At 40.8% G+C, this 28000-nt stretch overlaps 1 protein-coding gene across 1 annotated transcript; it reads left to right on the forward strand.

Annotated features, from left to right (window-relative positions):
- Nucleotides 1-21874: 21874 nt before the first annotated feature.
- On the forward strand, nucleotides 21875-22806 carry LOC133251979 (olfactory receptor 7E178-like). The gene has a single exon (XM_061424749.1). The coding sequence runs from the start codon at nucleotides 21919-21921 to the stop codon at nucleotides 22804-22806; it is 888 nt and encodes a 295-aa protein (XP_061280733.1). The 5' UTR covers nucleotides 21875-21918.
- Nucleotides 22807-28000: the final 5194 nt, after the last annotated feature.

The raw sequence follows: 28000 nt of genomic DNA on the forward strand, positions 1-28000 counted from the left end.
GCTTTCTGGAGAGTTTTTATCATAAATGGATGTTGAATTTTGTCAAAGGCTTTCTCTGCATCTATTGAGATAATCATATGGTTTTTATTTTTCAATTTGTTAATGTGGTGTATTACATTGATTGATTTGTGGACATTGAAGAATCCTTGCATCCCTGGGATAAAGCCCACTTGGTCATGGTGTATGATCTTTTTAATGTGTTGTTGGATTCTGATTGCTAGAATTTTGTTAAGGATTTTTGCATCTATGATCATCAGTGATATTGGCCTGTAGTTTTCTTTTTTTGTGGCATCTTTGTCAGGTTTTGGTATTAGGGTGATGGTGGCCCCATAGAATGAGTTTGGATGTTTACCTTCCTCTACAATTATTGGAAGAGTTTGAGTCAGATAGGTGTTAGCTCTTCTCTAAATTTTTGGTAGAATTCAGCTGTGAAGCCGTCTGGACCTGGGCTTTTGTTTGCTGGAAGATTTCTTTCTTTTTTTTTTTTTTTTAACTTTTATTTTTATTTTTTTTTATTTTATTTTATTTTTAAACTTTATAATATTGTATTGATTTTGCCAAATATCGAAATGAATTCGCCACAGGTATACATGTGTTCCCCATCCTGAACCCTCCTCCCTCCTCCCTCCCCACACCATCCCTTCTGATTACAGTTTCAATTTCCGTGCTTGTGATGGGTCTGTTAAGATTTTCTATTTCTTCCTGGTCCAGTTTTGGAAAGTTGTACTTTTCTAAGAATTTGTCCATTTCTTCCACGTTGCCCATTTTATTGGCATATAATTGCTGATAGTAGTCTCTTATGATCCTTTGTATTTCTGTGTGTCTTTTGTGATCTCTCCATTTTCATTTCTAATTTTATTGATTTGATTTTTCTCCCTTTGTTTCTTGATGAGTCTGGCTAATGGTTTGTCAGTTTTATTTATCCTTTCATTTTTTTTTAAGTTCATAAATAAACTAGCTTTATTTTTAAATTTTTATTTTATTTTTAAACTTTACAAATTGTATTAGTTTTGCCAAATATCAAAATGAATCCGTCACAGGTATACATGTGTTCCCCATCCTGAACCCTCCTCCCTCCTCCCTCCCCATACCATCCCTCTGGGTCGTCCCAGTGCACTAGCCCCAAGCATCCAGTATCATGCATCAAACCTGGACTGGCAACTCGTTTCATACATGATATTATACATCTTTCAATGCCATTCTCCCAAATCTTCGCACCCTCTCCCTCTCCCACAGAGTCCATAAGAACCAGCTTTTGGCTTTGTTGATTTTTGCTATGGTCTCTTTTCTTTCTTTTGTATTTATTTCTGCCCTAATTTTTAAGATTTCTTTCCTTCTACTATCTCTGGGGTTCTTCATTTCTTCCTTTTCTAGTTGCTTTAGGTGTAGAGTTAGGTTATTTATTTGACTTTTTTCTTGTTTCTTGAGGTATGCCTGTATTGCTATGAACTTTTCCCTTAGGACTGCTTTTACTGTGTCCCACAGGTTTTGGGTTGTTGTGTTTTCATTTTCATTCATTTCTATGCATATTTTGATTTCTTTTTTGATTTCTTCTGGATTTGTTGGTTATTCAGCAGTGTGTTGTTCAGCCTCCATATGTTGGCATTTTTAATAGTTTTTCTCCTGTAATTGAGATCTAATCTTACTGCATTGTGGTCAGAAAAGGTGCTTGGAATGATTTCAATTTTTCTGAATTTACCAAGGCTAGATTTATGGCCCAGGATGTGATCTATCCTGGAGAAGGTTCCATGTGCGCTTGAGAAAAAGGTGAAATTCATTGTTTGGGGGTGAAATGTCCTATAGATATCAATTTGGTCTAACTGGTCTATTGTATCATTTAAAGTTTGTGTTTCCTTGTTAATTTTCTGTTTAGTTGATCTATCCATAGATGTGAGTGGGGTATTAAAGTCTCCCACTATTATTGTGTTACTGTTAATTTCTCCTTTCATACTTGTTAGCATTTGTCTTACATATTGTGGTGTTCCAATGTTGGGTGCATGTATATTTATAATTGTTATATTTCTTCTTGGATTGATTCTTTGATCATTATGTAGTGACCTTCTTTGTCTCTTTCCACAGCCTTTGTTTTAAAGTCTATTTTATCTGATATGACTATTGCTACTCCTGCTTTCTTTTGGTCTTTATTTGCATGGAAAATCTTTTTCCAGCCCTTCACTTTCAGTCTGTGTGTGTCCCCTGTTTTGAGGTGGGTCTCTTGTAGACAACATATATAGACGTCTTGTTTTTGTATCCATTCAGCCAGTCTTTGTCTTTTGGTTGGGGCATTCAACCCATTTACGTTTAAGGTAATTATTGATAAGTATGATCACATTGCCGTTTACTTTATTGTTTTGGGTTCGAGTTTATGCACCATTTTTGTGTTTCCTGTCTAGATAATATCCTTTAGTATTTGTTGGAGAGCTGGTTTGGTGGTGCTGAATTCTCTCAGCTTTTGCTTGTCTGTAAAGCTTTTGATTTCTCCTTCATATTTGAATGAGATCCTTGCTGGGTACAGTAATCTGGGCTGTAGGTTATTTTCTTTTATCACTTTAAGTATGTCTTGCCATTCCCTCCTGGCTTGAAGAGTTTCTATTGAAAGATCAGCTGTTATCCTTATGGGAATTCCCTTGTGTGATATTTGTTGTTTTTCCCTTGCTGCTTTTAATATTTGTTCTTTGTGTTTGGTCTTTGTTAATTTGATTAATATGTCTTGGGGTATTTCGCCTTGGGTTTATCCTGTTTGGGACTCTGGGTTTCTTGGACTTGGGTGATTATTTCCTTCCCCATTTTAGGGAAGTTTTCAACTATTATCTCCTCAAGTATTTTCTCATGGTCTTTCTTTTTGTCTTCTTCTTCTGGGACTCCTATGATTTGAATGTTGTAGCATTTAATATTGTCCTGGAGGTCTCTGAGATTGTCCTCATTTCTTTTAATTCATTTTTCTTTTATTCTCTCTGATTCATTTATTTCTACCATTCTATCTTCTAATTCACTAATCCTATCTTCTGCCTCTGTTAGTCTACTATTTGTTGCCTCCAGAGTGTTTTTAATTTAATTTATTGCATTATTCATTATATATTGACTCTCTTTTATTTCTTCTAGGTCCTTGGTAAACCTTTCTTGCATCTTCTCAATCCTTGTCTCCAGGCTATTTATCTGTGATTCCATTTTGATTTCAAGATTTTGGATCATTTTCACTATCATTATTCAGAATTCTTTATCAGGTAGATTCTCTATCTCTTCCTCTTTTGTTTGGTTTGGTGGGCATTTATCCTGTTCCTTTACCTGCTGGGTATTCCTCTGTCTCTTCATCTTGTTTATATTGCTGAGTTTGGGGTGTCCTTTCTGTATTCTGGCAGTTTGTGGAGTTCTCTTTATTGTGGAGTTTCCTCACTGTGGGTGGGATTTTATGGGTGGCTTGTCAAGGTTTCTTGATTAGGGAAGCTTGTGTCAGTGTTCTAGTGGGTGGAGCTGGATTTCTTCTCTCTGGAGTGCAATGAAGTGTCCAGTAATGAGTTATGAGATGTCTACGGTTTTGTAGTAACTTGGGCAGCCTGTATATTGGAGCTTGGGGCTGTGTTCCTGTGTTGCTGGAGAATTTGCATGGTATGTCTTGCTCTGGAACTTTTTGGCCCTGGATGGTGCTTGGTTTCAGTGTAGGTTTGGAGGCATTTGACGAGCTCCTGTCAATTAATGTTCCCTGGAGTCAGGAGTTCCCTGGAGTCAGGGTTTGGACTTAAGCCTCCTGCTTCTGGTTTTCAGTCTTATTTTTACAGTAGTCTCAAAACTTCTCCTTCTATACAGCGCCATTGATAAAACATCTAGGTTAAAGATGAAAAGTTTCTCCACAGTGAGGGACACCCAGAGAGGTTCACAGAGTTACATGGAGTAGAGAAGAGGGAGGAGGGAGTTAGAGGTGACCTGAATGAGATAAGGTGGAATCAATAGAGGAGAGTGCAGGCTAGCCAGTAATCACTTCCTTATGTGCACTCCACAACTGGACCACTCAGAGATGTTCACAGAGTTATACAGAGAAGAGAAGAGGGAGGAAGGAGACAGAGGTGGCCAGGAGGATAAAAGGGGGTAAATCAAAAGGAGAGACAGATCCAGCCAGTAATCAGTTCCCTAAATGTTCTCCACCATCCAGAACACACAGAAATTCACAGAGTTGGGTAGAGCAGAGAGGGGTTAGTGAGGAGACACAGGCGACCTGGTGGAGAAAAAGGAGATTCTAAAGGGGGAGAGAGTAATCAAGCCAGTAATCTCGCTCCCAAGTAAAAATGGGTACTGACAATTGGGTTCTTAAAGGTACAAAATTGACAACAAATACCAAAAAGCAAAAATTAAAAATCTAGAGTTTGGAATTTCAAAAATACAATGTTAAAGAAAAGAAGAAAAAAAAAGAGAAAGAGAAAAAAAAAGTCACAAAAAATATTACAAAAATATATATGAAGTTTGCTTTTAAAAAAAAATAGGGTCTTTTTTTTTTTGCAAAGTAATAGTAGGTTATAAAGGTGAAAAAGGAGTAATAGAGGGCTTAAAATTTTTTTTAATTAAAAAAAAAGAAAGAATGATTGTAAAAATAGTAAAAATATATCTGGGACTTTCCCTGGTGTTGTTGTGGGTATTGTGGGGTCAGTTCATTTTCGGATACTTCCTTGGTCCTGCTCATATATCTCAAGGTCTATAGGCCCCTTCCTATGTAGTCAGTACTAACGACAGGGTTTTAATCTATTGCACCTGTCACTTCCAAGGTGGTTCCCTCTGTTTTAGCTTCTTCTGTTTGCTGGTCTCTTCAGTGTCTGATTCCTCCCTGACACAAAGGGGGCGGTGGTGGACACATTTTTTTTTTTTTTTTAGGCTCACTTGTTCAGTCGCGCTGTGGGGAGAGAGGGATGCTGCAAACAAATAACACTGGCATGTGCTCGCAGTGCCTCAGCCACACTGGGCCTGCCCCCGCTCACGGCGCATGTACCCTCCCTGCCCACACTGCTCAGGCTCTAGGTTGCTCCACCGGGAACCCTCCGAGGCCGGCCCTCGGCTGCATGCACCTCCCAGGTCTAAGCCGCTCAGATTCAGGCACTCAGGTAGTCCTCAGAGGAGCAGACTCTGTTGGGCATGCGTTTTGTGCCCTTCCCAGGTCTGAGCAGCTCAGGTGATGAGGTATTTGGTGAGCGTGGTCACTGTGACTTATCGCCTCCTTCGTCCCTGACGCTCAGTTTTCTGGATGTACAACCAGCGCACCTTCTCAGGCGAATGTTGACCGTTCAGAACCCCAAGAAGTCTTAGTTAGCAAAGAAGCCTGCTTGCAGTTTTGTAGATAATGTCTCTCTGGGGCTGCGATTGCCCCCTTCTGGCTCTGGCTGCCTGTCACCGGAGGGGGATGGTCTGCAGCTGGCTATCTCTGTTCAGTCCTTTGTTCTGTGCGCAGGCCTGGAGGTGTCTTAGGTTAGGGCTGGCTTTTCACGTGGTAGTTATCCCACAGTCTGGTTTGCTAGCCCAAGTTAGTTTGCTCAGATAGTGTTCAGGGCATTCAGGCCTGATCCTTACTCTAATCAATGCAGCCCACACCTCCCTGTCCAGCCCCTGCTTGCTAGTGGTGGGCGCAGGCGTCTGCACTGCTTCTCCACTGGGGGAGTTACCATTGGGCTCCTAATCTGTGGGTTTTAATTGTTTACTTTTTTCCTCCCTATTATGTTGCCCTCTGTGCTTCCAAGGCTTGGCACAGACTCGGCAGAGAGTGTTTCCTGGTGTTTGGGAACTTCTCTCTTTTTAAGACTCCCTTCCCAGGATGGAGCTCCATCCCTCCCTCTTTTATCTCTCTTTTTATCTTTTATATTTTTTCCTACCTCCTTTCGAAGACAATGGGCTGCTTTTCTGGATGCCTGATGTCCTCTGCCAGCTTTCAGAAGTTGTTTTGTGGAATTTACTCAGCGTTTAAATGTTCTTTTGATGAATTTGTGGGGTCTCCCCATCCTATTCCTCTGCCATCTTAGCTCCTCCCTCCTTCAATAACATTTTATCCAACTCTTCATATTAAATATTCATCTGTTAACAGCTAATTGGCTTATATTGCTTTTTTGACTGAACCTTTACTGATATTGTAGCATGGGATATAGAAGTACATTGTATGATGCCTGCAGTTTCATGATTACAAAACATGCACAGGTAAGAACGGTGATTATCCATAATATGCCTTAGTCATGGACAACCAACTGGAAAATGGGTGATATTATTTTTCCAATTACACGTGGCTTTAATGATGCCTAAAGATCATAAATCACCCAAGTCATCACAACAAATTTATCTTCTTTCATTTTAATACAAATTTATTCATTTTAATTGGAGGCTAATTACTTTACAATATTGTATTGGTTTTGCCATACATCAACATGAATCCGCCAAGGGTGTATACATGTTCCCCATCCTGAACCCCTTCCCACCTCCCTTCCCATCCCATCCCTCTGGGTCATCCCAGTGCACCAACCCCAAGCACCCTGTATCATGCATCGAACCTGGACTGGCGATTCCTTTCACATATGATAGTACACATGTTTCAATGCCATTCTCCCAAATCATCCCACCCTCACCCTCTCCCATAGAGTCCAAAAGACTTCTATACATCTGTGTCTCTTTTGCTTTTTTGCATACAGAGTTATCGTTTCCATCTTTCTAAATTCCATATATATGCATTAGTATACAGTATTGGTGTTTTACTTTCTGGCTTCCTTCACTCTGTATAATAGGCTCCAGTTTCATCCATGTCATTAGAACTGCCATATGACCCAGCAATCCCACTGCTGGGCATACACACCAAGGAAACCAGAATTGAAAGAGACTCGTGTACCCCAATGTTCATCGCAGCACTGTTTATAATAGCCAGGAAATGGAAGCAACCTAGATGTCCATCAGCAGATGGATGGATAAGAAAATGGTGGTACATATACACAGTGGAATATTACTCAGCCATTAAAAAGAATACATTTGAATCAATTCTTCTTTTATATTACTGTAGGATTGCAAAGGACCACATTGTCAGAAAGGGGAGTGTTTCCTTTGAGCAGTGGCATCCTGGTTAGGACTTCACCAAGCTTTCCAGTCTTCAGTTAAGATAACTCAGTTTGGGGGCTCCTTTTGTTTTCTACAAAATGAGCTTTCAAAACTCCTAAGAGATGCCACACATCATTTTTGTGGTAGTTATCTTGGTGTTCTGAAAACTTTCCATAACTAAATTAATTTGCTTTACATTTTCCAACCAAGGATAAACAGTATCCACTGCATTGATTGAAACGTAAATAGTAAAGAAGGGAATCCATGCAACAGAAGATGAATTCATATTATTCAGTGGGAAAAGATATAGCACATTAAAATTACTAGTACTTTTAAAATATTATGTTAAATATATGTCCTACAATACTATATTTATTCTCCATTCTTCTCAGCAAATGATAGGCAAGGAATCTTGGAAAAGCCAAAGGAAATTTGCTTTTTTGTGTATAAGGTTTAATTTCAAGGGTGTTCTGTAAAATTTTCTAGCCATTATTTTCAGACTGCATCATCTTAAAGATTTCTAAAGATAAGTAAATATATGAATTTTTCAATTTGAGAATATTATAATGGAATATGCACATCTGAGTGTTACTCTTAAACTTTCTCCAACATTCATGAAATGCCTTTCCATGATGAATAACATTGGCAAAATAGGGTAAATACCCCACGTCTGAGGTCAGGGGCAGTGGCCGAGAGGAGCTACCCCACGTCTGAGGTCACGGGCGGCAGCCGTGAGTTCCAGGCTGCGACGGTGCAGGAGCGACCGAGAGGAGCTACCCACATCCGAGGTCAGGGGCAGTGGCTGGGAGGAGCTACCCCACGTCCAAGGAACAGTAGCTGTGTGGGTGCAGGAGGGCCGAGAGGAGCCACTCCACGTTCAAGGTCAGGGGGTGCAGTGGTGAGGAGAAACCCCTCATCCAAGGTAAGGAGCAGTAGCTGCGTTTTGCTGGAGCAGCCATGAAAGATACCCCACGTCCAAGGTAAGAGAAACCCAAGTAAGATGGTAAGTGTTGCAAGAGGGCATCAGAGGGCAGACACCCTGAAACCATAATCACAGAAAACTAGTAAATCTGATCACACTAGGACCACAGCCTGGTGTGACTCAATTAAACTAAGCCATGCCCTGTGGGGCCACCCAAGATGGGTGGGTCATGGTGGAGAGGTCTGACAGAATGTGGTCCCCTGGAGAAGGGAATGGCAAACCACTTCAGTATTCTTGCCTTGAGAGCCCCATGAACAGTATGAAAAGGCAAAATGATAGGGTACTGAAAGAGGAACTCCCCAGGTCGGTAGGTGCCCAATATGCTACTGGAGATCAGTGGAGAAATAACTCCAGAAAGAATCAAGGGATGGAGCCAAAGCAAAAATAATACCCAGTTGTGTATGTGACTGGTGGTAGAAGCAAGGTTCAATGCTGTGAAGAGCAATATTGCATACGAACCTGGAATGTTAGGTATGTGAAGCAAGGCAAACTGGAAGTGGCCAAACAGGAGATGGCAAGAGTGAACATAGATATTCTAGGAATCAGCAAACTAAAATGGACTGGAATGGGTGAATTTAACTCAGATGACCATTATATCTACTACTGCAGGCAGGAATCCCTCAGAAGAAATGGAGTGGCCATCGTGGTCAACAAAAGAATCGGAAATGCAGTACTTGGATGCAATCTCAAAAATGACAGAATGATCTCTGTTCATTTCCAAGGCAACCATTCAATACTACAGTAATCCAAGTCTATGCCCCAACCAGTAACCCTGAAGAAACTGAAGTTGAACGGTTCTATGAAGACCTACAAGACCTTTTAGAACTAATACCCAAAAAAGATGTCCTTTTCATTATAGGGGACTGGAATGCAAAAGTAAGAAATCAAGAAACACCTGGAGTAACAGGCAAATTTGGGTTTGGAATACGGAATGAAGCAGGGCAAAGGCTAATAGAGTTTTCCCAAGAGAATGCACTGGCCATAACAAACACCCTCTTCCAACAACACAAGAGAAGACTCTACACTTGGACATCATCAGATGGGCAACACCGAAATCAGATTGATTATATTCTTTGCAGCCAAAGATGGAGAAGCTCTATACAGTCAGTGAAAACAAGACCAGGAGCTGACTATGGCTCAGATCATGAACTCCTTATTGCCAAATTCAGACTTAAATTAAAGAAAGTAGGGAAAACCACTAGACCATTCAGGTATGACCTAAATCAAACCCCTTATGATTACACAGTGGAAGTGAGAAATAGATTTAAGGGCCTAGATCTGATAGATAGAGTGCCTGATGAACTATGGATGGAGGTTCGTGACATTGTACAGAAGACAGGGATCAGACCATCCCCATGGAAAAGAAATGCAAAAAAGCAAAATGGCTGTCTGGGGAGGCCTTACAAATAGCTGTGAAAAGAAGAGAAGTGAAAAGCAAAGGAGAAAAGGAAAGATATAATCATCTGAGAGCAGAGTTCCAAAGAAGAGCAAGGAGACATAAGAAAGCCTTCCTCAGATATCAGTGCAAAGAAATAGAGGAAAACAACAGAATGGAAAAGACTAGAGATCTCTTCAAGAAAATTAGAGATACCAAGGGAACACTGCATGCAAAGATGGGCTTGATAAAGGACAGAAATGGTATGGACCTAACAGAAGCAGAAGATATTAAGAAGAGGTGGCAAGAATACACAGAAGAACTGAACAAAAAAGATCTTCACAACCAAGATAATCACAATGGTGTGATCACTCACCTAGAGCCAGACATCCTGGAATGCAAAGTCAAGTGGGCTTTAGAAAGCATCACTATGAACAAAGCTAGTGGAGGTGATGGAATTTCAGTTGAGCTATTTCAAATCCTCAAAGATGATGCTGTGAGAGTGCTGCACTCAGTATGTCAGCAAATTTGGAAAACTCAGCAGTGGCCACAGGCCTGGAAAAAGTCAGTTTTCATTCCAATCCCAAAGAAAGGCAATGCCAAAGAATGCTCAAACTACCGCACAATTGTATTCATCTCACATGCTAGTAAAGTAATGCTCAAAATCCTCCAAGCCAGGCTTCAGCAATACGTGAACCATGAACTTCCAGATGTTCAAGCTGGTTTTCGAAAAGGCAGAGGAACCAGAGTCCAAATTGCCAACATCCGCTGGATCATGGAAAAAGCAAGAGAGTTCCAGAAAAACATCTATTTCTGCTTTATTGACTATGCCAAAGCCTTTGTCTGTGTGGATCACAATAAACTGTGGAAAATTCTGAAAGAGATGGGAATACCAGGCCACCTGACTGGCCTCCTGAGAAACTATATGCAGGTTAGGAAGCAACAGTTAGAACTGGACATGGAACAACAGACTGGTTCCAAATAGGAAAAGGAGTACGTCAAGGCTGTATATTGTCACTCTGTTTATTTAACTTATATGCAGAGTACATCATGAGAAATGCTGGCCTGGAAGAACCACAAGCTGGAGTCAAGATTGCTGGGAGAAATATCAATAACCTCAGATATACAGATGACACCACCCTTATGGCAGAAAGTGAAGAGGAACTCAAAAGCCTCTTGATGAAAGTGAAAGTGGAGAGTGAAAAAGTTGGCTTAAAGCTCAACATTCAGAAAACGAAGATCATGGCATCTGGTCCCATCACTTCATGGGAAATAGATGGGGAAAGAGTGGAAACAGTGTCAGACTTTATTTTTCTGGGCTCCAAAATCACTGCAGATGCTGACTGCAGCCATGAAATTAAAAGACACTTACTCCTTGGAAGGAAAGTTATGACCAACCTAGATAACATATTTAAAAGCACAGACATTACTTTGCCAACAAAGATCCACCTAGTCAAGGCTATGGTTTTTCCAGTAGTCATGTATGGATGTGAGAGTTGGATTGTGAAGAAAGCTGAGTACCAAAGAATTGATGCTTTTGAACTGTGGTGTTGGAGAAGGCTCTTGAGAGTCCCTTGGACTACAAGGAGATCCAACCAGTCCATTTTGAAGGAGATCAGCCCTGGGTGTTCTTTGGAAGGAATGATGCTAAAGCTGAAACTCCAGTACTTTGGCCACCTCATGCAAAGAGTTGACTCACTGGAAAAGACTCTGATGCTGGGAGGGATTGGGGGCAGAAGGAGAAGGGGACGACAGAGGATGAGATGGCTGGATGGCATCACTGACTCGCTGGACGTGAGTCTGAGTGAACTCTGGGAGATGGTGATGGACAGGGAGGCCTGGTGTGCTGCAATTCATGGGGTGACAAGGAGTCAGACACGACGGAGCGACTGAACTGAACTGAACTGAATGCATTTTTGCCCTGGACTAATTCATTTAAGTGCTTCAACACACAGTCTCTCCCTTTAGTATGTGTCTATAAATATCTGCCATGTGTTCTCTCCTAAAAATACCCTCTGGTACTTATCCACACACAGGTAAATACCATTCTTCCCTCCACAATCCAATTTGATTTTAGTATAAATTAAAGGTTTCTTCATATCAGTCAATAACAAACCAATCTCCATATTCCTCAGCAACAAGGTCTCTAAGTCAGAAAGGCTGCATGGACAGGGTTCAGAAGGTTACATCACACCAAAATCCACCTATATCCCACTTTATACAATAGGAAAAAATTGGGTAAGCCCAACCACATTTTATTTATTAAAGTCTTCAAGAACTGAGGCCACAAAGGTATCTAAAGAAGATATATTCTGAATTTAGCTGATTGTTCTCTAATTAGAAAAAAATCAGAACACTTGGAATATTTGTTACATTTTGCCATGGAATGGCTGCAGGCTGTGCTGATGTTGATGCAGGGGCTCTCCTAGTGTATCAGAAGTCAGGGATCTACTTGAGACTGCACAACCTGAAGCAGTAGAGTAGGGTCTACAGAAGTACCCCACTTCTGTGGAAGAGGTTTGACTCAAATGGTAGTTTGTGTCCAGGGAAGCTTTGCTGAGGTTGTGGGATGAATTTGGGAATATGCTGGAAAGTAGAAGGACAGGATCTGAGCCTTGAATTGCTAGGAGCACAAAGTCATTATAAAGATGAGGACAGTAGCAGGGTGGGGGCTGGAGGGTGCAGGATCTGAGATGTTTTCAATGATCCCAAATATTGGTGATCATTATTTTGTGTATTTCCTTTCCATCGAGTCAAGACATACATAGTTACTTGATTACAATGATAAGAATGTGGATGAAATGTTGGGAAGTTACTTCTGGGAACAGAGTAAAGTAATCTGGTTTTCTTTCTGGCTCCTCTTTCTTGCATTCTTGATGGCTCACGTGGATAAAACCCAGCTGCCTCACCAGGCAGGAACTGAAGGAATTCTCTGGACAATATTATGTGGACAGGTGAGTCCCACCAACAACCTCATGAGTGTGCTTGAAAGTGAATACCTGCTGATTCAGCCCTGAGATGCCTGCAGCCCTGGCTGACACCTTGATTAAAACTTTCTGGTAGGCCTGTTGAAGTATTTAATTAAAGTATCAAATATTAAATAATAAGCAAAAATCAATATTTTTCTAATATGCCAGAGAAAAAGCTTAGAACTGAGGATTTGTTCAAATTAAGAGAAAAGTTATCCTTACAAATATTAACTGTGAAAATGGAAAGTATATCACATCCTTTGTATAGAACTGATCCTGCATAGATGTCATGATTGATACAATGGATTTGCAGCTATCAAACCACATTGAGTGGTCAAACTGAGGACAGAAGTCTAAATTTTATATTAAGATCCAGCTAGTTAGAATTAATAAGTAAGAGTACAGGAGAATTTCCTCCTGAGGATAAGAGGGACATAGACCCTTTCCAGGACATTCAGTTTTCTCCGTTCCCTATTCTATTAATATTAACAAGTCTCCAGAGATTGGGACAACAGGGACCAACTGGCTAATGATGAGCTTTCAGCACTGAACCCTAAGTTAATATCACTGTAAATACACGGTGCCTCCAGCTCTTTAGTTTGCCTGTTCTAATATCGGAAATCCACATCTATGTCTCCAATCCACTGTAGGAACCTGCTTCAGAAGGTCCAGCCTGAGTCTGTCTTCCTGCCTGTCCTGAGGAAGGACCCTGAGACTTCATCACGCACCAGGAAGGAGAGGATCAGTGAGTCTGTGCTCCTTGGTCATGGACCAGCAGAGATGCCGCCCAGCCCAGTAAGTGTTGAGGGAGACAGACACGGATGAAGGGAGTTTAGGAGCATGATGTTTTTTTCCTCGACAAGGCAAATGTGACAGTTGGAATAGTTAGGTGGGAGGGCATCAATGTACAAATTTTGATTCAGAGCCTTATACTGTATATTTTTGTTCCTGGTTGGAGTGTGAGAACTCTCATTCAGAGTTCTGCTTCCACCCTCACTGGTTCTGGCTGTGACTGGCATCTCCCCGACCACAGCAGTGAATGGGTCTATGTACAATTCCCCCTCAGCACTTTAAGGATTCTGAAAACAGTGATGATGAGGTGGATGACATTAACCACCTGCTAAGTCACTTCAGTCATGTCTGACTCTGTGCAACCGTATGGACTGTAGCCTGCCAGGCTACTCTGTCCTAGGGATTCTCCAGGCGAGAATACTGGAGTGGGTTGTCATGCTCTCCTCCAGCGGATCTTCCCTACCCAGGGATTGAACCCACATCTCTTATGCTTCCTGCTTTGGCAGGCAGGTTCTTTTTTTTTTTTTTAATTTTATTTTTAAACTTTACAATATTGTATTAGTTTTGCCAAATATCGAAATGAATCCACCACTGGTATACCCGCGTTCCCCATCCTGAACCCTCCTCCCTCCTCCCTCCCCTCCCCTCCCTCTGGGTCGTCCCAGTGCACCAGCCCCAAGCATCCAGTATCGTGCATCGAACCTGGACTGGCAACTCGTTTCATACATGATATTATACATGTTTCAATGCTATTCTCCCAAATCTCCCCACCCTCTCCCTCTCCCACAGAGTCCGTAAGACTGATCTATACATCAGTGTCTGTTTTGCTAACTCTCTTCCACTGTTGGTGGGAATGCAAACTAGTACAGCCACTATGGAGAACAGTGTGGAGATTCCTTAAAAAACTGGAAATAGAACTGCCTTATGATCCAGCAATCCCACTGCTGGGCATACACACTGAGGAAACCAGAAGGGAAAGAGACACGTGTACCCCAATGTTCATCACAGCACTGTTTATAATAGCCAGGACATGGAAGCAACCTAGATGCCCATCAGCAGATGAATGGATAAGAAAGCTGTGGTACATATACACAATGGAGTATTACTCAGCCATTAAAAAGAATACATTTGAATCAGTTCTAATGAGATGGATGAAACTGGAACCTATTATACAGAGTGAAGTAAGCCAGAAAGAAAAACACCAATACAGTATACTAACGCATATATATGGAATTTAGAAAGATGGTAACAATAACCCTGTGTACGAGGCAGGCAGGTTCTTTACCACTAGCACTCCCTGGGAAGCCCAATATTAACCATAATGTACTGTAACTGTGGGTTTCCGAAGTGCCAGGCTCAAAAGTTTGTGTTTTATTTCTTGCTTGATTTCATCTGCATAATCTCCTGATAATAAGTGCACAGACATCATTATTTTAATAAGAGTAAATGCATACAGAATTTTATGTAATTTATATCTGATCATACGTTAGAAAGCATTGAAGCCCATCAGTCTGGGCAGACTGACTCCAGACACAGGACACATGGGCAGTCCTCCTCCTGCAAACCCCAAAAGTCCTGTTGCCTCCCTGTCAGTCCTGGCAGACTCACTGCTCACTGTGTCCTTTCCTTTAGAGTTTTCTGGAGGACACAGAGAAGGGCAGTAGGCAGCACTGGCTGCATCTACTATAAGAAGGGTGGCCAAGATCACAAGCAATGTCTTAGAGAAAAGGGACACAGGATAACTCAGGGAGATTCTCTGTTGATCCTTCTCCCAGATGTAATGTTGACTGTCTACTTTCTCCTTCATGCTCATAATCAGCATACTCAATCACATAAAATGATATACATTCAGAGTCTTATTGTTTATTCTTACTTAGGAAACTGAAAACAGTTTTATAAATGTACTTCATACATATCTGTGGTTAGATATCCATGGGCATTCCAGCTAAGTCGCTTCAGTTGTGTCTGACTCTTTGGGACCCCACGGACTGTAGCCTATCAGGCTCCTCTATCCATGGGATTCTTCAGGCAAGAATACTGGAATGGGTTGCTATGCCCTTCTCCAGGGGATCTTCCTGACCCAGGGATCAAACCCACATTTCTTACATCTCCTGCATTGACAGGTGGGTTCTAGCACCACCTGGGAAGTCTGCTTAAAACTTTCAGAAGGCCTGGATATGGTGAAATTTTGTGTGAAGGAATCTGGCTGACACCTTCATTTTGAATTCTGTTCGTTTCCCTTATTATCAGTTTATTTGAGAACAAGTTCTTAGTATAAATGAGCTAAAGATTGTTCACTGAATGTATTACTTGTTGATGCAACTTCAGTGAATTACAATCAAATAAATAATGGATGCCGCCTATGCATAATAACTGTGTGATGGATGCATAATGAAAGGGCAAGAATGCAGAATTCCAAAGAATAGCAAGGAGAGATAAGAAAGCCTTCCTCAGTGATCAGTGCAAAGTAATAGAGGAAAACAACAGAATAGGAAAGACTAGAGATCTCTTCAAGAAAATCAGAGATACCAAGGGAATATTTCATGCAAAGATCGGCACAATAAAGGACGGAAATGGTATAGACCTAACAGAAGCAGAAGATATTAAAAAGAGGTGGCAAGAATACACAGATGAACTATACAAAAAAGATCTTTATGACCCAGATCATCACAATGGTATGATCACTGACCTAGAGCCAGACATCCTAGAATGCAAAGTCGAGTGGGCCTTAGGAAGCATCATTACTAACAAAGCTAGTAGAGGTGATGGAATTCCAGTTGAGCTATTTCAAATCCTCAAAGATGATGCTGTGAGAAAAGATATGCCAGCAAATTTCAAAAACTCAGAGAAAAGGTCAGTTTTTATTCTAATCCCTAAGGCATTGAAACATGTATAATATCATATGTGAAACAAATCACCAGTCCAGGTTTGATGCATGATACAGAATGCTCGGGGCTGGCGCACTGGGATGACCCAGAGGGATGGTATGGGGAGGGAGGAAAGAGGGAGGTTCAGGATACGGAACACGTGTACACCCGTGGCGGATTCATGTTGATGTAAGGCAAAACCAATACAATATATTAAAGTAATTAGCCTCCAATTAAAATAAGTACATTTTTAAAAATAATAATAATTAAATAAATAAATAATTAAAGTTATAAAAAAAAACAAAGGCAATGCCAAAGAATGCTCAAATTACCACACAATTGCACTCATCTCACACAATAGCAGAGTAATTCTCAAAATTCTCCAAACCAAGCTTCAACAGTATATGAACTGTGAACTTCCAGAGGTTGAAGTTGGATTTAGAAAAGGCAGAGGGACCAGAGATCAAATTGCCAACATCCGCTGGATCATCAAAAAAGCAAAAGAGTTCCAGAAAAACATCTATTTCTGCATTATTGACTATGAAAAGCCTTTGACTGTGTGGATCACAACAAAGTGTGGAAAATTCTTCAAGAGATGGGAATACTGGACCACCTGACCTGCCTCCTGAGAAATCTGTATGCAGGTCAGGAAGCAACAGTTAGAACTGGACATGGAACAACAGACTGGTTCCAAATAGGAAAAGGAGTACATCAAGGCTGTATACTGTCACCCTGCTTGTTTAACTTAGATGCAGAGTACATCATGAGAAATGCTGGGCTGGAGAAAGCACAAGCTAGAATCAAGAATGCTGGGAGAAATATCAATAACCTCAGGTATGCAGATGACACCACCCTTATGGCAGAAAGCAAAAAAGAACTAAAGAGCCTCTTGATGAAAGTGAAAGAGGAAAGTGAAAAGGTTGGCATAAAGCTCAACATTCAGAAAACTAAGATCATTGTACCTGATTCCATTACTTCATGGCAAATAGATGGGAAAATAGTAGAAACAGTGTCAGACCTTATTCTCTTGGGCTCCAAAATCACTGCAGATGGTGACTGCAGCCATGAAATTAAAAGACACTTGCTCCTTGGAAGAAAAGCTAAGACCAACCTAGACAGCATATTAAAGACCAGAGACATTACTTTGCCAACAAAGTTTCATCTAGTCAAGGCTATGGTTTTTCCAGTAGTCATGTATGGATGTGAGAGTTGGACTATAAGGAAAGCTGAGCACCAAAGAATTGCTGCTTTTGAACTGTGGTGTTGGAGAAGACCCTTGAGAGTCCCCTGGACTGCAAGGATATCCAACAGTCCATCCTAAAGGAAATCAGTCCTGAATATTCATTGGAAGCTAAAATTCCAATACTTTGGCCACCTGATGCAAAGAAGAACTGACTGGTTGAAAAAGACCTGAATGCTGGGAAAGACTTAAGGCAGAAGGTGAAGTGGACTTCAGAGGATGAGATGGTTGGATGGCATCACCGACTCATTGAACATGATTTTGAGTAAACTCCGGAAGTTGGTGATGGACAGGGAGGCCTGGCGTGCTGCAGTCCATGGGTCACAAAGAGTCAGACACAACTGAGTGACTGAACTGAACTGAATGATAAGGCTAATTTTCACATCATGTGACTTAAATATCTGGTGACCTGATGGTATATTTTTCCTACATCCTGACAGAATATTTGGTTTTGTTTATATTTTACATAGATGAAAGAAAACAATGGAGGCTCTTTTATTTCTGATTCCCCAGAGCCTACTGGATTTCCTTGGGCTTCCCAGGTACTGCTAGTGGTAAAGAACCTGCCTGCCAAAGCTTGAGACATAAGAGACGAGGGTTGGATCCCTGGGTCAGAAAGATTCCCTGGAGAAGGGTGTGGTAACACATTTCAGTATTCTTGCCTGGAGAATCCCATGGACAGAGGAGCCTGGCAGGCTATGGTCCATAGAGTTGCAGAGTCAGACACAACTGAAGCTACTTAGCATGCACACACCAGAGCCTACATCCTGATATCACAGAGGAGATATCAAGAATTTTTTTTTAAGCCCTGTTAAGATTTGAATAAAAACTTCCATTTTGCGTGGAAATAAAGTGTTCAATAAAGTCCCCACACAATCAACCACACATACCACTGTTTTCATCCTTTTCAGAAATATCCCAAGGGACAGAGACAAGATAAAGTTGTGTTTATTTGTGTGTATCTCATGAACTTTCTCTGGGGCCTATTATTTTCCATTGAGTAGCATCAGCAGCATTCAATGATTGGAAAACCACTGCAGAAAGTTGCACAAGTATGGGGGGTGGGGTGCAAGTCAGGAAAGAAGAGGACAGAACATCTTTTTTTTTTTTTTAACTTTACAATATTGTATTGGTTTTGCCATATATCAACATGAATCCACCACAGGTATACACATCTTAATGCATGAGTTGAGACACATTTTAGGATTTGTTGTCATCCATGATTCAGATCACTGAAACAGGAAATGCCTGAATCTCTCTTCCATATAATCCATGAAATACCAATAAATTTGGGATCTGTGTTTCTTTGCTAAATGCAGTACCCCAAATTGAAATTCTTTTTAAAAAATGACCAAATATCTGTTAAGCTCCAAACTTCTTTTAGGTACCATGTACATTCTACAGGTGCAATTTAGACATTTTTCCAGAAGGAACAGAGGCACAGAGAGGTGGAGAGGTTTACAGACATTTCATTAATAGAGGGTGAAAGACCCAGAACTCAGTCATTGATCTACTTATTCCTGCATCAGTTCTCAACCAACTTCCCTGCTAATACTGTGACTGTTTCTTTCCAAACCTACTTTGGCCTCAGTTTTGTTTTGTTTTTTGTTTTTTGTTTTTTCATTATTTTATTGGAATGTAACTGCTTTACAATGTTGTGTTTGTTTCTGCTGTACAACATCATGAATCAGCTATATGTGTGCATATATCCCCTCCCTCTTAAGCCTGCTTCCCACCCTCCCATCCCACCCTTCTAGATCATCACAGAGCACTGAACTGAGCTCCCCATACTATACAGCAGCTTCCAAGTAGCCATCTACTTTATGTATGGTAATGTATATATATCAATGCTACTCTCTCAATTTGGTCTCAGTTTTGAAATGAAGAGAAAATAATTGATTCACCCTCTTTGGGCTCAGAGTGTCACCCAGTGAATTATGGGAATGAGGCAGTATTATAGAGGGGCCATAAAGGTACTAACATGATGGAATATAGGATTTCATATGAATAGTCAGGTTTTGCAGTCCAGTTTTGAAATATAAGATTGATAAGATCTCCTGTAGAAGATGAAAAATCATGTGCAGGTATCATGAAATGATCAAAAGATAGATTTCAATAATATATTCATATGATACCTTAATAAGGGTGGATGTTAACAGTCCATGAGTTGCAGAATCAGATGTCACTGAGTGATTGAGCATGCATGCTTGCAGTTGATAGAAAATATTTTTTGCATTGAAATGAACATAGGCAATTAATATTAATAAGGCTGGACATGCACTAATTTTTAGTTATTGAATAACTGTTGAACACTCACATATCATACACAAATTCTCACTTGTATGACACAGAGAGGTACAAGAAATTTCACAGGATTGCTGTAAAACAAAGTTGATATATATAATAATATAACAAAATAATATATGTGACATTAAATATTTAGTAGATATGTAAATGTTGTTATAGTTATTGCATTTTAATATATGTTAAATATATATTTTAATAATGCTAATTTTTTGAAAAATTGTTATTGAAGAATAGTCAATTTATTATGTTGTGTTTGTTTCAGGTGTACAGCAAAGTGAAATAGTCATACATATACATACTTTTTTACATTTACACTCTTTTTTTAGATTGTTTCCCATATAGGTTATTACAGAATATTGAGTGGAATCCTTTGTTCTAGACAGTAGGTCCTTTATTAGCTATTTATTTGATGTATGTGTTAGCCACTCAGTCATGTCCGACTCTTTGAGAGTCCATGAATTGTAGCCCGCCAGGCTCCTCTGTCCATGGCATTTTCCAGGCATATTAGTCAGCCATAAAAAAATAATTAAATAATGCCATTTACAGCAACATGGATGAACTTAAACATTGCCATACAACACACTACAGTATTCTTGCCTGGAGAATCCCCATGGACAGAGGATCCAGGCTGGCTACAGTCCATGGGGTCACAAAGAGTCAGACATGACTTAGCAACTAAAACAGCATCTACCTGTCTGTATATCTATCTACTTGTTTATACCTAACTTTCCATCTATTTATCTGTATCTCTATCTATCCACGCATTTATGGGGACTTTCCTGGTGGCTCGGTTGGTAAAGAATCTTCCTGCCCATGCAAGAGATGTGGGTTCCATCCCTGGGTCAGGAAGTTCCCCTGAAGAAGGAAATGGCTCCCCACTCCAGAAATCTTGCCTGGAAAATCCCGTGGAGAGAGGAGCCTGGCAGGCTATCGTCCATGGGGTCGCAAAACAGTTGGGAGATCAAACCCAGGTCTCCCATATTGCAGGAGGATTCTTTGCCAGCTGAGTCCCCCGGAAGCACCAAGATTATACATATTGGGTTGAAAGAAATAACCTCACGTTAAAAAAAATCCAAATGTTTCAAAATCTTATTATTGTTTAAATATTAACAGAGCCCTCAGGCTGCCCTGATAGCTCAGTTGGTAAAGAGTCCGCCTGCAATGCAGGAGACCCCAGTTTGATTCCTGGGTCGGGAAGATCCGCTGGAGAAGGGATAGGCTACCCTTTGCAGTATTCTTGGGCTTCACTTGTAGCGCAGCTGGTAAAGAATCTGCCTGCAATATGGAAGACCTGGGTTCGAGGCCTGGGTTGAGAAGATCCCCTGGAGAAGGGAAAGGCTACCCACTCCAGTATTCTGGCCTGGAGAATTCCGTGGACTACGTCCATGGGTTCGCAAAGAGTCAGACACTACTGAGCAACTTTCACGTTCACGTGTACTAACATCATTTTTGCAGCCCTCAGCAATGTTTCATTATGTACACTTAAGGAGACCATACTTCTTGTAGTTTGATTCCAGCAAAACCAATGGTATGAAGTATATACTTAATGACTTTTTAAAAGCCAACTCTCAAATTAATTAATTAATTAAAGGACAACTCTCATTTTTGAGTAAATACTTATTGTTTGAAACAGGAAATTCAGGAAATCAAAAAATGATAAGAAATTATGAAGATTACTATGACACAAAAATGTTTTCTGACTGTTAATCTTAAATTTAGAATTCAGATGACACAGTCCTATGTTTCATAGAGTGCTTACAAACATTCTAAATAAAGGAAATTTCTAGACTGTATTTAAATAAAACAAGATTTATATAACTATGCCTCACTTTCTTTCAATTTGAATATTTTTCTTTTTTTTTATTGGAGGAAAATTGATTTACAGTGTTGTATTGGTTTCTGCCATACAACAATGGGAATCAGCCATAATTATACATATATTACTTTTTCTTAGAGGTGGCAGTTATCATTCTAGATTTTTTCTAAAGAGAAGACTATTTTTTACTGAGATCATGGATTTAGTATCTCCAACATTCTTGCACCTCTTTTATCCTTCAGTCCAGGACCTACGAAATAACTGTGTATAGAGAGAGGTGGAGAAGGAGAAAGCAATGAAGGAACAGTTCTGAGCAGATAGAATTTGTCACACTGAGATATATTGCTGAAGACCCTGGAGTGAATGATCTTAGAAACGAATTCCTAGAATCCAAAACACAGACACAGTACTGCATGACCATATAATTATTTCCTTTTTCCCACTAATTCTTTTCTTTTTTAAAAGGTGTCCAATCTACATAGAACCACAAAACCTAAGAAATGTATCAGAATTCTTCCTCATGGGTCTTTCAGATGATCCAGAACTTCAGCCTTTCCTCTTTGGACTATTCCTATCCATGTACCTGGTCACCATGCTGGGAAACCTACTCATCATTCTGGCAGTCTCCTCTGACCCCCACCTTCACACCCCCATGTACTTCTTCCTCTCCAACCTATCCTTGGCAGACATAGGTTTCATCTCCACCACAGTCCCCAAGATGATTGTGAACATCCAGTCTCACAGCAGAGTCATCTCCTATGCAGGCTGCCTGACACAGATGTCCATTTTTATCCTCTTTGGAGGGATGGATTGTATGCTTCTGTCTGCGATGGCCTATGACAGGTTTGTGGCCATCTGTTACCCACTGCACTACCAGGTCATCATGAACCCATGCACCTGTGGCAAATTAATTTCAGTGTCTTTTTTTGTTAGCCTTTTGAACTCCCAAGTGCAGAATTTGATTGTGTTACAACTTACCTGCTTCAAGGATGTGAAAATATCTAATTTCTTCTGTGACCCTTCTCAACTGCTCAACTTTACCTGTTCTGACATGCTCAAAAATAACATAGTCATGTATTTTGTTGGTGCCATTTTTGGTTTTATTCCTTTCTCCGGAATCTTTTTCTCTTACTGTAAAATTCTTTCCTCTATTCTGAGAGTTCACTCATCAGGTGGGAAATACAAAGCCTTCTCCACCTGTGGCTCTCACCTGGCAGTTGTTTGCTTATTTTATGGAACAGGTCTTGGTGTGTGCCTCAGTTCAGCCATCTCACAATCTCCCAGGAAGGATGCAGTGGCCTCTGTGGTGTACACTGTGGTCACCCCCGTGCTGAACCCCTTCATCTACAGCCTGAGGAACCAAGACATCAAAAGGGCCATGTGGAGGTTTCTCAGAAAAATAATCTAAGCTCAGTCCCTGTGCCACCTATTTGGAGTGTAGGCTGGAAAATGCAGTAAAACTAAGCATGTTGACCTAAAATCCTACCTCTTTCATCTCATCATTTTTGTAGCTCTCATGGCCTTGATGCCTCTCCTTGCTGAACAACTGAGTGTTTCTTCTTTTGGTATTGTTTTAATGGGACTGGGGGAGACTTCTAGGATCCTTTGTCCATTTTAATCATGGCATTATTGTGTAGTTTTCATCTATGGTGATTCTATTGTTCATTATCGGTGGTCCAAGGATCCTGAAAAGATGAATAACTCTTTCTGTATATTTAAATTTCACATCTTTTTTCACAGCTCTGATGTATTTTCCATAAAATTTTCTCAAGTTTGAAGTCTATTTACACAGGCTATATGTGACATCAACCTTGGTTATTATTGAAATCATCAGGAAGTTTAAAAACACTGACACCAGCCCTGAGGAATGAGATGGGGAGGGAGGAGGGAGGGGGTTCGGGATGGGGAACACATGTACACCCATGGTGGATTCATGTCAATGTATGGCAAAACCAATTTAATATTGTAAAGTAAAATAAATAAGTAAAACTGAGATTTAAAAAAAAAAAAAAAACACTGACAACTAGGTCTCACAACCAGAGACTGATATTATACTTGAGTGTATCCTGAGGATTTTTAAAAGCACTTAAAAGGCTCCAGTCTGGACAAGGTTTAGAACTTCTGATTTCAGTCATATCTTTGATTCCAGGATGACTTGTGCACCTTGAATCCTAACAGCTCTTGGACAATGATCAGAACTCAAGGTGGGAAGATATGAAGAGCTTACGGTGGCAACAGGCAATTTTCCCCTTTCTGAATCATTATTCTTCACATATAGTCACTCTCTACACCATAGAGTTGGGTGTAAGTGCTGGATATGAAGCTACTGTCTCTGCTCCAAACTCACACTTCTGCACTTGCTTTGGGCTGGGGCTCTTAAAATCACTGCTCTGTTTACCGTCTTGTGTTCTTACATTCATTCATGCATGCCCATTGCTCAATTATGTCTGACTCTTTGCAAGCCCATGGACTAGAGAAGGGATAGGCTACCCACTCCAGTATTCTTGGGCTTCCCTTGTGGGTCAGCTGGTAAAGAATCCGCCTGCAATGTGGGAGACCTGGATTTGATCCCTGGGTTGGGAAGATCCCCTGGAGAAGGGAAAGGCTACCCACTCCTGTATTCTGGCCTGGAGAATTCCTTGGAGTCACAAAAAGTTGGACATGACTGAGCAACTTCCACATTCCACTTCACAGGCTCCTCAGTCCTTAGGATTTTCTAGGCAAGAATACTGGAGTGAGTTGCCATTTCCTTCTCCGTGGGATCTTCCCAACCCCGAGTTCAAATCCATACTCCTGCATCTCCTGCATTGCCAAGAGAATTGCTTACCACTGCACCACCAAGGAAGCCATTTAATTAAGTACCAGTTACCAACAAATGTGTACAAATCAATAGTTTTCTAATATGCCAATGTATACAATTAGAGCAAAAACTTAGAGCTGATGACATATTCAGATAAGCAAATAATAAAACCATGTAAATCTCCATCCTATAAAATGCCAACCAAAGCAAAGACTAAGGAAAAGAAAATAAGTTATCCTTGGTGGTGGCTTAGTCACTAAGTCGTGTTCAACTCTTTTCGACCTCATGGACTGTAGCCTGTCAGGCTCCTCTGTCCATGGAATTTCCCAAGCAAAAATACTGGAGTGGGTTACCATTTACTTCTCCACAGGATCTTTCTGATGCCAGAATCAAATCCCAGTCTCCTGCATTGTAGGCAGATATTTTAATGACTGAGCTACAAAGATCATGAACTCCTTATTGCCAAATTCAGACTTAAATTGAAGAAAGTAGGGAAAACCACTAGACTGTTCAGGTATGACCTAAATCAAGTCCCTTATGATTATACAGTGGAAGTGAGAAGTAGATTTAAGGGACTAGATCTGATATATAGAGTGCCTGATGAACTATGGACTGAGGTTCATGACAGTGTACAGAAGACAGGGATCAAGACCATCCCCATGGAAAAGAAATGCAAAAAAGCAAAATGGCTGTCTGGGGACGCCTTACAAATAGCTGTGAAAAGAAGAGAAGCGAAAAGCAAAGGAGAAAAGGAAAGATATAAGCATCTGAATGCAGAGATCCAAAGAATAGCAAGGAGACATAAGAAAGCCTTCCTCAGATATCAATGCAAAGAAATAAAGGAAAACAACAGAATAGGAAAGACTAGAGATCTCTTCAAGAAAACTAGAGATACCAAGGTAACATTTCATGTAAAGATGGGCTTGATAAAGGACAGAAATGGTATGGACCTAACAGAAGAAGAAGATATTAAGAAGAGGTGGCAAAATACACAGAAGAACTGTACAAAAAAGATCTTCATGATCCAGATAATCACGATGGTGTGATCACTCATCTAGAGCCAGACATCCTGGAATGTGAAGTCAAGTGGGCCTTAGAAAGCATCACTACGAACAAAGCTAGTGGAGGTGATGGAATTTCAGTTGAGCTATTTCAAATCCTGAAAGATGATGCTGTGAAAGTGCTGCACTCAATATGCTAGCAAATTTGGGAAACTCAGCAGTGGCCACAGGACTGGAAAAGGTCAGTTTTCATTCCAATCCCAAAGAATGCTCAAACTACTGCACAATTGCACTCATCTCACATGCTAGTAAAGTAATGCTCAAAATTCTCCAAGCCAGGCTTCAGCAATAAATGAACTGTGAACTTCCAGATGTTCAAGCTGGTTTCAGAAAAGTCAGAGGAACCAGAGATCAAATTGCCAACATCCACTGCATCATCAAAAAAGCAAGGCAGTTCCAGAAAAACATCTATTTTTGCTTTATTGATTATGACAAAGCTTTTGACTGTGTGGATGCCAATAAACTGTGAACAATTCTGAAAAAGATAGGAATATCAGACCACCTGACCTGCCTCTTGAGAAACCCATATGCAGGTCAGGAACAACAGTTCGAACTGGACATGGAACAACAGACTGGTTCCAGATAGGAAAAGGAGTATGTCAAGGTTGTATATTGTTACCCTGCTTATTTAACTTCTATGCAGAGTACATCATGAGAAACGCTGGGCTGGAGGAAACACAAGCTGGAATCAAGATTTCTGGGAGAAATATCAATAACCTCAGATATGCAGATGACACCACCCTTATGGTGGAAAGTGAAGAGGAACTAAAGAGCCTCTTGATGAAAGTGAAAATGGAGAGTGAAAAAGTTGGCTTAAAGCTCAACATTCAGAAAACGAAGATCATGGCATCCGGTCCCATCACTTCATGGGAAATAGATGGGGAAAGAGTAGAAACAGTGTCAGACTTTATGTTTTGGGGGCTCCAAAATCACTGCAGATGGTGATTGCAGCCATAAAATTAAAAGACGCTTACTCCTTGGAAGGAAAGTTATGACCAACCTAGATAGCATATTCAAAAGCAGAGACATTACTTTGCCAACAAAAGTCCATCTAGTCAAGGCTATGGTTTTTCCAGTGGTCATGTATGGATGTGAGAGGTGGACTGTGAAGAAAGCTGAGCACGAAAGAATTGATGCTTTTGAACTGTGGTGTTGGAGAAGACTCTTGAGAGTCCCTTAGACTGCAAGGAGATTCAACCAGTCCATTCTAAAGTAGATCAGTCCTGGGTGTTCTTTGGAAGGAATGATGCTAAAGCTGAAACTCCAGTACTTTGGCCACCTCATGCAAAGAGTTGACTCATTGGAAAAGACTCTGATGCTGGGAGGGATTGGGGGCAAGAGGAGAAGGGGACGACAGAGGATGAGATGGCTGGATGGCATCACTGACTTGATGGACGTGAGTTTGAGTGAACTCTGGGAGATGGTGATGGACAGGGAGGCCTGGCTTACCGCAATTCATGGGGTCGCAAAGAGTTGGACATGACTGAGCGACTGAACTGAACTGAACTGAGCTACAAAGAAAGTTCCCAGTTATACTTAGAGACAAATAATAACTGAGAAAATGGAAACGGTATTACATCCTTGGTGTAGACCTAATGCTGCATATATTTCACATGAAATACAATGGATTTACAGATATCAAAATTTCATGTTAAAGTGGTTAAAAAAAACAAAAACCTGAAATTTATGATAAAATCCTGCAAATTGGAAGGAAGAAGTAAAAGTGGACCTCTACCTGAGGAGAGAGGATCCCAGACCCTTCTAAGGATATTCACTTTTCTTTTTTTTTTTCCCCTTTTCCACTAATATTAAAAAGGAGATTGGGACAACATGGACCAACTGGCTAATTATACCCTTTGTGCATTAAGCCCTAGGTCATACCAATGTAAATAATTGGCTGGTGCCATCTACACATTAGTTTGCCAGTTCTAAGTGTGTGGATCTATACCTGTGTCTCCTCCATTTGGAAGCACCTGCATTGGACGTTCCCCACCTGAGTCTGTCTTCCTGCCCATCCTGAGAAGGGACCCTGAGAGTTCGTCACACATCAGGCAGGAGAGGGGTCATGAGTCTATGCTCTTTGGTCATGCTCCAGCAGAGATGCAGCCCAGCCCAGTAAGTGTTGAGGGGGAGACAGTGATTGAAGGAGGAACCACTGGGAGCAATATTTTCTGTTCAGGAGGAACAAACATGACAATAGAGATGGAAAGTTGAGAGGGCACTGATATACAAGATTTTGGATCAGAGCCCTATGAAGTTTAAGTTCTTGGTTCTGATTATGTTGTGAGAACTCTCATTCAGAGGTCTAATTCTATCCTCCTTGGTTCTGATTCTGGCTGGCATTTCTCCAACTATAGCAGCACATGGGTCTCTAAACTTCACGTAAGCAGTTCTAATGATCCTGAAAGCAGTGATGAGGATGATAAGAAAGATAACATTAACCATAATATCATGTACTGTTGCTGAGGTCATCCCCAGAGCCAGGCACTGAGGTCTGTGTTTTATGTATGTTGTTTGATTTCATCTGCATAACCCCTCCAAATTATAAGTACAGACACATCATTAATACTTGTTTTAGCTGTGCTGGGTCTTCATTGCTGCACGCAGACTTTTCTAGTTGCAGAAAGAGGGGGCTACTCTCTAGTTGCAGTGCTCTGGCTTCTCATTGCTGTGGCTTCTCTTGTGGAGCATGGGCTCAAGGAGCATGGACTCAGTAGTTGTGGCAGATGGGCTTACTTGTC

The sequence above is a fragment of the Bos javanicus genome, chromosome 7 (assembly GCF_032452875.1).
Source record: "Bos javanicus breed banteng chromosome 7, ARS-OSU_banteng_1.0, whole genome shotgun sequence".
Classification (NCBI taxonomy): Eukaryota; Metazoa; Chordata; class Mammalia; order Artiodactyla; family Bovidae; genus Bos; species Bos javanicus.

What these genes read in the sequence shown, in the direction of transcription:
- LOC133251979 (XM_061424749.1), top strand. Translation starts at nt 21,919, where the DNA reads ATGGGTCTTTCAGATGATCCAGAACTTCAGCCTTTCCTCTTTGGACTA.